The sequence below is a fragment of the Aquarana catesbeiana genome, linkage group LG04, assembly GCF_042186555.1.
Source record: "Aquarana catesbeiana isolate 2022-GZ linkage group LG04, ASM4218655v1, whole genome shotgun sequence".
In the NCBI taxonomy this organism is placed as follows: domain Eukaryota; kingdom Metazoa; phylum Chordata; class Amphibia; order Anura; family Ranidae; genus Aquarana; species Aquarana catesbeiana.
In genome coordinates, this window is record NC_133327.1 from 139,038,461 (window position 1) to 139,051,040 (window position 12,580).

Consider the following 12,580-nt stretch of genomic DNA (forward strand, 5'->3'; position numbering starts at 1 on the left):
CCCCATAGTTAGCTTATGGATGGCGTCATCGCATAGGCTCTGCAGCCTTGGTCGGCGATCTCTTCTTCGTTGAAACCGGCCGCTGGAGAGCTCTGTGAATGGACTGGAACGCCCTAAATGCGTAAGTATAGACCTTTTCAGGGTAGTTGCAGTAGGATTAGCATGGGGGGGATTTGACCGTTATTGAGATAGTTGAGATTTGACTTTTTTTTTTTTTTACTGTATGACCACAAAAATAAAATGCCAAAAAAATAAAACCAAAGCATTGCACCCGTAACCTGTGGATCCAGGCTCCTACAGAGTCTTCCACCAGTTCGCTGCCCATACCTCAGTACAGGCTGTCAGTTGAGCTGGAGGAAGTGTCAATGAACTATGAGCCTAGGTTCACATATGTGCGATGCGGGAACCAGCGCGATTACAGCACAGGTTCCCGCATTTCATCTCTCCCGCAGGCAGTTCACACTGCCCTCTGCAAACCGCTGTGGCTGTCAATACTATCTTAACCTCCCTGGCGGTATGATTATGTCAGATTTTTGCGTCTCAAAGCGGTACATTGTTTCTCATGGAAATTTGGCATTTTATATTGGCCTGTGATTTTTAGTAATAACTCACTTAAATCTGTCCAAACGAGTCTCGTAGACATCCCGGGTATGACAAAGTTTGAAACCCAAAATCAGAAATGATAATAACTATAAATAATATAATAATACAATTTATTCAATGTAATCAAATCAAAAACACTGAAATTTGCTCAGTTGCAGAATTGTCGCTGTCGTTACTTTCAGTGTTTGATGAATTTCCCCACTAATCACTGTCGCTCAATTCTGCAAGTGATTCTAATTTACTATCGCTGTTTTCTAGCTGGTCTAAAACTGCTTTTGATTTAAAGGGACGCTTTTGGTTACCATGGACATTCTCAAGTTTTCAGGCAGAAAGAACAGTATTTATATAATATATAAAACTGCATGCAGGGCACTGAACAAAGCATTAAAGATATAAGGGATGTGAAATGATTTGATACAGTAATGTAATCTGTAAATTTTTTTTGCAAATCTAGAAAAAGCTTAGTTTTTGTTTAAGGTGGTATCAATGGAGTATTATGTATATGGATTGGATAACCTACTTCTCCTTGCAGGTAGAGAACAGTTACACCATCTCTGTGCCGATCTTTAAGCAGTTTCACAAGAACATTATTGGAAAGGGTGGTGCCAACATCAAAAAGGTATGCATTTTTTTTTTTCTGTGTTTTTTTTTTTTTTTTTAAAGCCTAAGTGGTCTCAAAAAATCAAAAAGAAAAAATACTAATCTGCACACGGGACATGACTTGGTATTAATGCGTTGTGATCCTGTTTCATTCATAGAAGCTGTAGTACAGTTACTATGAATGAAGGAGCTGGGTGGAAAGGCTGGCCAAAGTCAGGCACTCTTGAGTGCAAATGACGGCTCCCTCAGTTCTATTAGCCCCTGCTGCCCCAAAATATTAAAATATTTAAACAATGGATGAAAATTTTAAGGAAACCAGAAGTCTGTAGCACAAGGGACACAACACGTTAATAGAAAGTCGTATCCGTTAGCGCTGATTTGTTTTCTATTTTGTCTACACTTGGGTTTTAAAAAAGCTGTTTCACCTTGTGGCTTAAATGTTATAATATTTTCTCATTCTTGTGGCGATTGCCTTTCCATCCACCTTGTTCAGATTCGTGAAGAATGTAACACTAAGATTGACCTCCCGGCTGAAAACAGTAACTCAGAAATGATTGTCATCACCGGGAAGAAAACCAACTGCGAGGCTGCACGTGATAGAATCCTGGCTATCCAGAAGGAACTGGTAATTCATTTGAAAGACTTCCATGTTGTAGTAAAATGGGAAGACTAGGGGAAAGAATAAGAAGTAAAATGGAGGATTGGTGGGAAGAGAGTAAGAAGTAAAATGGGCAAAAGGAGGCCAAATTCATTATGTTACCAAAGTACAGAAAAGAGGAAATTGTTAAATCCTATTAATCTATTAAGGAGACCAAACATTTTTCTTAATCGTTTATCACGGGACACAGAGCCATAGTAATTACTATGTGGGTTATAGGCCACCTTCAGGTGATGGACACTGGCACACCCTAAGACAGGAAGTCCACTCCCTATATAACCCCCTCCCATTACTGGGAGTACCTCAGTTTTTTCACCAGTGTCTTAGGTGTTGGTCACGAGTGAAGATGTGCTGTGCTGAGCTCCACTGGGGCTAGTTATGCAGCCGGATCCATTCAAAGTGTCTCTTCAGGCCGAATTGAATGGTACCCGGGCCTCGTGGTGGAAGAAACTAGGTTTAGCCCGTAACGCTTCTCTTTTTAGAGTGCTGGACCCTGGGATCCAGTGCTTTGGTTTTTTAAGCCATAAAGTTTTTCTGGCAGGGTGTTTTACGGGTCCTGGATTGTGCATCCCCCGTTTAAAAAGAGGCCCCGGTTCCTTAAGGTTTTTTAACGGAGGCCACAATGAGGGGTGAAGATTAGGTCTGTTGGTTTTACCACAGAATCCCTGCGACGAGAAAGGTAAGTGGAGATTTCTAAGGAATTTTAAAGTTTCTTATGAATTTAAAAAGTAAATGTTGTCATGCCTAAATGTTACCACTGGGGGCTGTATAGAGCACGTACCTTGTCATGCTTTCCTTTAGAACACTCTGTGTCAGCAAATGCTGCAGACTTCCCTATGGCTAGCAGCCCAGGCCTCCGGTAAAATGGGGGGGGGGGGGGTTATCCAAAAACACCCCCCACCTGGACAAAGCTCTCCCTGGATAGTGGGAAGCCAGAATGATCGGCGATGCCACTCCGTTCTCCACCACCTCTACACGGCGGTTTGTCACCAGCTCCTCCTCGCCGTCCCCCCACATACATGCCAATTCAGTTGGATCGGAGGCCCGCGCCCGTGTGGGAGAAAGCTCTTTTGAAAAGGAGGGGGGTGCGATATTATGGTGGGCGCGGAGTGCGGCAACATCCAGCGCGAGAGTTTTTTTTTTTTTTTTTTTTTAAAAAGCTCCATTTTGCTGGCTGCAGCTGTCGGAGGGACACGAGAGCAAAAAGGGCATGTAAGAGGTTTGGTGTCACAGGCATTACCTTGGCACATTTACTAAGAGCATAAGGCTGAGCATTAATAGCAGCGGCAGTTGCTGGACTATTTGCTCAAGCAGTGGATGCAATTTCTTGTAGTACCTCTGCATTTCTGCATCGGGCTATGGTTAGAAAGGGAGGTAGAAACACCCAAAAAAAGGGCTCAAGAGGGACTAAAGCCTAAACTCATCTCTACAATGGCATCCTCCCCTGAGAGATCTGAAGTGGCTGGTCAGAGTGAGCCATCAGGGCCATCAAGTGTTGCAACTGTTTCCAACACATTTTCTCTGGCAGGTTCAGTAACTCAGCCTGCACTGGCAGCAATTGGTGTATGTTAATCCTTGAGAGACCAGTTTAAACAGGTGCTCAAGGTTATTCCTGATCACAGGCCCAGGATTTTTGCCGAGCTACCAGTGGCGTTCTGTTTTGCAATAGACTCTATGAGAGATACTACTCTCCAGGCCTCCGGGCCTTACGCTTGGGCTGGTGCATATGCGTAGAAAACTATGGCTGAAAAATTGGTCAGCCGTAGCGCCATGCAAAAAGCTTCTGGCTAGTTTTTCTTTTCACGGTGAACGGCTGTTTGGGGATGATCTGGATAAATACATCCAAAGAATTTCTAATGGGAAAAAGTACCCTTTTGCCAGTTAGGAAAAGGAGTAAGCGTATTTAATTTAAATGAGCTTCTTCTCCAGTGCCAGGGGCATCGGCCTCCAGGCAGTCACGACGGCCTCCACCGTCAAGTTCAAGAGGTAAACCTCAGGGTCAACCCCAGGGACAAAAGAAGTCCGGCGGAAGGAAACCCTTATAAAACAAAATTCTAAAGCCTCCTTATGAAGGGGCGCCCTCGCTCGCTTGAGTGGGGGGAAGACTTCTGCATTTCTCAAGGGTCTGGCAGGAAGAGTGTCGAGACAGATGGGTGGCTTCCTCAATAACTCTAGGGTACAAACTGTCTCAAAAAGTAATATCGGTAGTAATATTGGTGGTCCCCATGGAAGAGCAGGGATGAAGGTTTTATTCAAACCTTTCCACGGTACCAAAACCAAATGGAGATGTCAGACCCATTCTAGATCTCAAAGATCTAAACTGGTTTTTGAATATCCGCTCTTTTTGCATGGAGTCAATCCGATCTGTAGTCTCCATCCAAGGTGGAGAACTTCTGGCGTCAATCGACATCAAGGATGCATACCTCCCATGTGCCTATTTTTCCCGTTCACCAGAAATATCTACGTTTCGAGGTAGAAAATCTTCATTTTCAGTTTGTAGCTCTGCCTTTCGGTCTAGCTACTGCACCTCGATTATTTACAAAGGTCCTGGCCCCTCCTCTAGCCAGATTAAGGGCCCAAGGTATAACCATTTTAGCTTACATAGACTATCTGCTCTTGATAGACCAGTCGGTAGCCCGCTTAGACCAAAGTATGGTCACCACAGTCAACTACCTGGAATACCTAGGTTGGATTCTCAACCTAGAGAAATTTTCCTTAAAACAATCAAGGAGATTGGAATACTTGGGTCTGATCATAGATAGAGCCCAGAAGAGGGTATTCGTGCCATAAGGGAACTGATTCAGGTGGTCAAGGCAAAGAAGAATCCTTCTATTCGACTTTGCATGAGGTTGTTGGGAAAGATGGTGGCTTTATTCAAGGCCGTTCCCTATGCTCAGTTTCATTTGAGACGGCTGCAAAACAGTATCCTATTGGCTTGGAACAAGAAGGTCCAAGCTCTAGATTTCCCAATGTGTTTGTCTCCAAAGGTGCGCCAGAGCTTCAGTTGATGGTTGATAACCAAGAATCTTCACAAGGGAAAATCCTTCCTACCAGTTACCTGGAAGGTGGTAACAGATGCCAGTCTTTTCGGGTTGGGGAGCAGTCCTGGAAGAAGCGACTGTGCAAGGGAAATGGTCCAGATCAGAAATGACCTTGCCCATCAACATTCTAGAGATTCGGGCAGCGTGCTTGGCCTTGAGGGCCTGGACGTTCAGGTTATGAAATTGTCCTGTCAGGATCCAATCCGACAATGCCACAGCAGCAGCATATATCAATCACCAAGGGGGCACGAGAAGTCGTGCGGCCCAGAGAGGTGAATCATATCCTAACTTGGGCAGAAAACAATGTACCTTGCCTATGGGCAGTCTTCATTCCGGAATAGAAAATTGGCAGGCGGACTACTTGTCGCCAGCAGTTGTTCCCGGGAGAATGGTCCCTTCACCCCGATATCTTCCTGACAATATGTCAAAGATGGGGGATTCCAGATGTAGATCTGTTTTGTGTCCAGGTTCAACAAAAAGTTTGACAATTTTGTGTCAAGAACAAAGGATCTGCTAGCATGCAGAACAGATGCCTTGATGTTCCCGTGGAATCCTTTCTAACTGATTTATGCATTCCCTCCTATTCTGCTGCTTCCACAACTTCTTCGCAGGATCAAGCAGCAAGTGAAGTCAGTGATTCTTGTGGCCCAGGAGATCTTTGGTATACAGAGATCATAAGGATGGCGGTAGGGGACACATGGACCCTACCACCACGTCCAGACCTTCTCTCGCAAGGTCCGGTATTCCATCCTACCTTACAAACGCCAAATTTAACCATTTGGCTATTGAGACCCACATTCTGAAGAAGCGTGAGCTGTCAGGTTCAGTGGTATCTACCTTGGTTATTGCAAGGAAGCCGACCTCCAGAATCATATATATTATAAAGTCTGGAAGGCATATGTCTCCTGGTGTGAATCCAGGGGTTGGCACCCCAGGAAGTATGTCATAGGTAGAATCCTTTGACTTTCTGCAGATGGGGTTAGAAATGAAGCTCGCCTTGAGTACTATCAAAGGCGAGGGCTCGGCCTTATCGGTATTATTTCAACGACCACTTCGCATTCTTTGGTTTGTAGCATTATTTAGGGGTAATGTGGCTTAATCCTCCGGTTAGGTCACCCCTGAACCCTTGGGACTTGAATTTATTCTGTCGGCATTACAGAAACAACTTTTTGAGCCAATACGACATTTCCTTGTTCCTTTTGACAAGGAAACTAGTTTTTTCTGGTACCATATCTTCTGCAAGAAGAGTATCGGAGGTGGCTGCTCTTTCTTCTAAAGCGCCATATTTAATGATTCACAAGGATAAGGTAGTATTGCGTCCTCATCCTAACTTTCTACCAAAGGTAGTGTCAGGTTTTAATCTAAACCAGGATATTGTTCTACCTTCGTTTTTTTCCAGAACCCTGTTCTACGCAAGAAAAGTCACTACGTTCTCTTGATGTGCTGAGAGCAGTTAGTCTACTTGAAGGTGACTGCTCAGATTTGAAAAACGGATGTTTTGTTTGTGTTGCCTGAAGGTCCTAAAAGAGGACAGGCAGCATCGAAATCTACTATTTCTAAATGGATTTGAGAAGTGATTGTTCAAGCTTATGGTTTAAAGAGGAAGATTCCACCTTTTCAGATCAAAGCACACTCCACCAGGGCTGTTAGTGCTTCATGGGCAGTGCATCACCAAGCTTCCATGGCTCAAATCTGCAAGGCCGCAACTTGGTCTTCAGTCCATACATTTACCAGATTCTATCAGGTGGATGTAAAAAGTCATGAGGATATCACCTTTGGGCGCAGTGTGCTGCAGGCAGCAGTAGAAGTCCTGATCTCATGGTGCCCTACTTTTGTTTTCTCCCTCCCCTCCGTTGGCATTGCTCTGGGACATCCCACATAATTACCATGGCTCTGTGTCCCTTGATTACGATTAAGAAAATAGGATTTTTATAACCGCTTTCCTGTAACTTCCTTTTCTTTGAAGTACGTCACGGGACAGATGTCCCTCCCCTCTTTCTGGTATACACATGTATTGCTTTGCTACAAAAACTGAGGTACTCCTAGCAGTGGGAGGGGTTATATGGGGAGTGGACTTCCTGTCTTAGGGTGTGCCAGTGTCCATCACCTGAAGGTGGCCTATAACCCACGTAGTAATTACTATGGCTCTGTGTTCCGTGATGTACTTCAAAGAAAAGGATTTTACAGGTTAGCTGTTATAAAAATCCTATTTTTATGTACATAGCGATGGGATTTCTGTTCGGTTTTCTCAGAAATAAATTGCACCAACAATAACAAATTGGTTGATCATATTGGTTCTTGTAATGATGGTTCATTTTCAGAATTTATGGAGGCAGAGAAACTGGCTTGGTTGAAGCTTAATAAAGCAATGGGTCCTGATGGTATTCATCCCAGAGTTGTAAGAGAACTTAGAGTTATAGTTGTTGGACCATTAACATATCTTTTTAATCAATCTCTTCTGACCCAAAGCAGCATGGCTTTACGGAGGACATATGTCAGACTAATCTAATAATTTTTTTTTTTTTTTTTTTTAACTAGATCACTAATGTTTTATACCAGAGTGGTGCTGTGGACATGTCATATCTTGATTTCAGCAAAGCGTTTTATACAGTTTTGCATAATCTGATATAAAAGTTGTCTAAGCTAGGGCTTAACCCTTAGGTTGTTCAGTGAATATGCATTTGGCTAAAGAACAGGTACCAGAGTGTGGTTGTAAATGGGGTTCATTTAGAACAAAGACCAGACACTAGAGGCGTACCACAAGGCTCTATACTGCTTCCTGTTCTATTTAATCTATATGTAAGTGATCTAGTTAAAGATTTGTTGGGCAAGGTATGGCTTTTTGCCGACAACACAAAAATGTATAATAGGGTTGATATCCCTAGATGTGTCTGCAATATGGAACATGATTTGACATTGCTGGAAGATTAAGCAAAGCAGTGAAAACTGCAGTTTAATGTTTTGAAATGTAAAATGTTGCACCTAGGGAACAAATTCCTTGACATTATAATATTGTGAGTGTACAGTGTTTGCCAGCGCTACAGAAGAAAGATTTGAGGGTACTTATTTCAGATTGCAAAATGAGAAAACAGTGTGGCCAGGCAGTAGAAAAAGCAAATATAATTCTAGGATGCATCACTAGAGCGATCACCAGCAGGAGGAATGAGGTTCTGATTTACCCTATATGGATATTTGGTGAGACCTCATTTAGAAAACTGTCCAGTTCTGGAGACCTTACTTACAAAAAAAAACTAAGATCGGTTTTATTCCGTCTCTGGATATGTTTATCTGGAGCGACTTCAGGAACCTAAAATGTACAGTCTGGAGGAAAGAAGTGAAATGGGAGACCCAATTGAAACCTTTAACCGTTTTCCGACCGGCTTGTGTACATATACTGCAGAGCACAATGGCACCACTGCGCGAAACCCCATACATATACGGGGTTCCTTTTTTAAGAGCCGCCAGGGGGCGCGCCTGCTGCATGATGAGGGACCCGATGCACATGGCCAGCCAGCCACACACAATCACGAGCACCAGCACAGTGATTTTCTGTGCTGTCAGAGGTGATGTGTCGTTTGTTCTTAGTAAGCAGGAACAGAGAAATGTTTCCTCTCCTACTCAGTCCTATCCCCATACAGTTAGAATACACATTTAACCCCTTGATCACCCCTAGTGTTAACCCCTTCCCTACCAGTGTCATTTACACAGTAATCGGTGCGTTTTTATAGCACTGAACGCTGTATAAATGTCAATGGTCCCAAAAATGTGTTAAGTGTCTGATCTGTCCGTCGCAATACCCCTAAAAATCGCAGATCACCGCCATTACTAGTGTAAAAAAAAAATCCCATAAATTGTTCCCATAGTTTGTGAACACTATAACTTTTGTGCAAACCAATCAATATGTGCTTATTGCGTGTTATTTTTGGTTAAAAAAAAAAAAAGTAGAAGAATGTATATTGGCCTAAACCGATGAAGAAATTTTGTTTTTTGAAAAAAAAAGGACAAAAGTTTTGTTTGGGTACAGCATCGCATGACTTCACAATTACCAGGTAAAGCGACGCAGTGCCAAATTGTAAAACATGTTCTGGTCAGGAAGGGGGTAAAACCTTCCGGGGCTGAAGTGGTTAAATACATCAAGGGGGTGAATAAGGTTCAGGAGGGCAGTATTTTCAATATAAAGCCAAGATCAAGGCCATGGGGACATGACTTCAAACTAGCAGAAGAAAAGTTTAAAACTAATCTTAGAAAGTATTTTTACTGAAAGGGTAATTAATGCTTGGAATAGACTTCCAGCAGAGGTAGTGAGTCGTCAACAGTAAGTGAATTCAAATGTGCTTGGGACAAATACAGATCTAAACTGACAAATAAGTTTAAAAAAAAATGGGGCAAACTTGATCTCTTAGTCTTTTTTTTTTTTTTCTGCTGTCTGATTCTAGGGTGGTGGGGGTGAAGGGAGTAAGAGGTGTAAATAGTACTTAGATGGTTTCCAGTTCTACAAGCTATAGCTAGCTTCTCTATTTTCACAGCTGCCATGTCACTAGCATGCCTCAAATAGTTGATGGATTTTGAAGCTAGCCACAGTATTTTTATTTATAGGAAAGGTATAAACCTCTTTAACACCAACACTGAAGTAGAGTGAAGATTTATTTTAATTTTGCTTTTTGTTCATAACTCTAGGCAAACATCACAGAAATGGAGGTCAGCATTCCATCAAAATTGCACAACTCGCTAATTGGAGCCAAGGGACGCTTCATAAGATCTATCATGGAAGAGTGCGGAGGTGTACATATTCACTTCCCAAGTGAGGGCTCTGGCAGTGATGCAGTCACCATCCGAGGACCAGCTCAGGATGTAGAGAGAGCCAAGAAACAGCTGCTGCAGCTGGCAGAGGAGAAGGTAAGATGTGGGGTCTCAGGAAATGAATAAGCACTAGTAATAGGTATTTATTTCTCTAACTTTTGTGGATAGTTATTGTATGCTTGTTTTAGCATTTGTAATTAGTGGTCCACTGAGATTAAAAATTTAAACAGCTCTTCAGAACGCTACCAGTGGCATTAGTCAAACTAGACCTAAAATAATTTCAAACTAAACTCTTGTCATTCATTTGGGGGAATAAGAGACCTAGGGTGAACATACGTACAGTATACGCTCCCAAGAGAAAAGGTGGACTAGGTTTCCCAGACCTGCTAAAGTACTATTATGCTGCACAGCTGGCACATATTACTAGATTCCACAGCTCACGACCTCCAATTTGGATGCAGATAGAGGCCGAACCCTGTAAGTCATACTCAATTTCCTCCATCCTTTGGTTATCTCCTAAGCTAAACACTCCATTAGCCCCACTACTGGGAAATGTGAAATTCACCCCCAGAACATTTGAATGGTGGACGAACAAGGGGCTACTGAGAATAGCAGATATATGTGACCATAGGGGTATCTTAACGCAAAAAGCATTAGAAGATAAACATCAGCTGCCGACCTCTTAAGTCTTTAGATACACACAGATAGCACATTTCCTATCTACTATATCAAGAAATTCAGACATAGTTACGATGACCCCGATGGAACACTTGTGTGTACAGTATGATAAGATCAGAGGACATATCTCAGAAATATACACAATCCTATCGAATTGTACTGAAAAGAGATGGGAGGCAGACCTCCAGGAGAGTATTGAGCTGGACGAGTGGCACAAAATAGCCCAGGGGGCCACGAAATCTATCATAAATACTTCATTAATAGAAGCAAATTTCAAAATCCTCATGAGATGGTATATGGTCCCGGCAAGATTGGCGACCTTCATACCAGAAGCATCCCCTCGATGTTTTCGTGGATGGTGGACAACTGGGGACGATGTACCACATATGGTGGCAGTGTCCAAAGGTGAGGTGCTACTGGATCAGGGTGTACAACTTTGTGTATACCCTCACCCAGGTAAACTTGATTAAATCCCGGGACAGGCATTACTGGGTGCCGAGGTCAAGTCAGCTTCAAAGTCCCAAAGGCGTCTTATAAGGTTTATATTTATAGCAGCATAAATCACAATAGCAAAATCTTGGAAATTGGCGGTGGTTCCGTTTGGCCAGCTCAAACATACTCTCCTGGATCATGCTCAACGAACGAATGACAGCAACTCTAAATGATAAAATGCAACAGTTTGAAAAGATATGGAGCCCCTGGATTCAATACTTAACGGGAGGCTCTGGGGCTGCACTGTTATAGGGGGACCGGTGGGCGGGGGATGGGGGTCACTTTCTAAACTTCTAACTTTCTCTTTCTTTCTTCTTAACAACCTCTCCTTGGGTACAACTTTCTTCTTCAATACTTCTAATTGGGCTGACGAAATAAACTGGGTCATCTTGCTGAAATCTAGAAACATAATGTTAACTTCGATACAGGCCCCAATAGAATAACACAAATGTAGCAATAACCATATTAATCACAGCTTGGAGGTTGATATGTCAGTACCATATCATAGATGGATAGTTTATAATCACCTTCAGTGCCAAGTTACAAATTTTACTATGAAACGGTTTACATATTTTGTACTTATGTTTTGCTATGGAAAATGTGAAAAATTGAAATAAAAAAACATTGGAAAAAAAAAAAAAAATTAAACAGCAAGAAAGGACTTGTAAGCCACACACATGTGTAGGCTGCGTTCATTATCTGTACAGTACATCTGTTACTTACGCAGGTGACTGATTGTGAATTATGCCAACACAAGTGATTAACAATTAGTATTAGCCAGCTGTGTCATATATATGTATTTCCCAGCTCATCTCAAAAGCCGTTCCACCTACAGAGATTCTTAATTCATCTTTTACCTACTTCCTGTACCAGTTAATAGCTTGAGAGATTTCTCATTCGTTCATTGACAGACACAGCGCTCTATTATTCAGAACCATAGGGTTATATCGCCCCTTACAGGAGTAGGACACAAGGGAGAAAAAAAGACTTGGCTACGCCTATTGGCAGTCCTAGGTGATATACACCCCTCTCTGCTATAGGCCTTCAGTTTTTTTTCTGCCTAGTCAGGAGTAAGGACCTAGTTTCCTGCTGGTCCTGGCAATTTTTTGTTTTTGCTTTTTAAACTACTTTTTTTCTCTTGGATTTTTTTCTGTGATCTATAATCAACTGCCGGACTGGGCAACGGGCTGGAGACTAAGTTCCAGTGGTCTCCCCAGTCTGGCCAGCGAGCGCGTGGAGACCACAGCTATGCGTTAGGTCAGCTGCGACATAGCCCCACTGGATGGGGGCTGGCCTTACGACTGAGTCTCGGCCTGAGTCGCAGCAGTCCTCATGGCCAACAGCCCCCCCACTTCGGTCGCGAGGAGGATCTGTCTGGGAGTGTTACCCGCGCACTCGCTGGAGCGGTAGTTAAGGGGCCCCCCTCTTCTTCTTCCCTGGAGTGGTGTGGGGTGCAGGTACTCCCTGGGGTGGTTGGTCCCTCTGGGGTTCTCCACATCCCCCCCTTGCCTGGCTGAGGCCCAGGCCTCTGGCTTAGGTGCTTTGGACACTGTCCACCCCCCTTCAGAGTTGTCACCATGGGGGGTACACCTTGGCACTTGCTGAATGGTTGGGTGGGTGACCAGGCATCCGCAGATCCGCGGCCCTCCACTCCTGCTTTTGCAGCCTACTGACCGGGAGACGTGTAGGGGGGCAGCGATGCCGCCAC

At 43.4% G+C, this 12,580-nt stretch overlaps 1 protein-coding gene across 2 annotated transcripts in view; it reads left to right on the top strand.

Moving 5' to 3' along the window:
- The window catches only part of HDLBP (high density lipoprotein binding protein), a 94,854-nt gene that overhangs the window by 61,496 nt on the left and 20,778 nt on the right, over positions 1–12,580 (top strand). For both annotated transcript variants that reach the window (XM_073625773.1, XM_073625774.1), the window contains exons 15-17: positions 1,136–1,222; positions 1,697–1,828; positions 9,580–9,798. In XM_073625773.1, the coding sequence (XP_073481874.1) occupies positions 1,136–1,222; positions 1,697–1,828; positions 9,580–9,798 (438 nt within the window). The remainder of the gene's footprint in view (positions 1–1,135; positions 1,223–1,696; positions 1,829–9,579; positions 9,799–12,580) is intronic.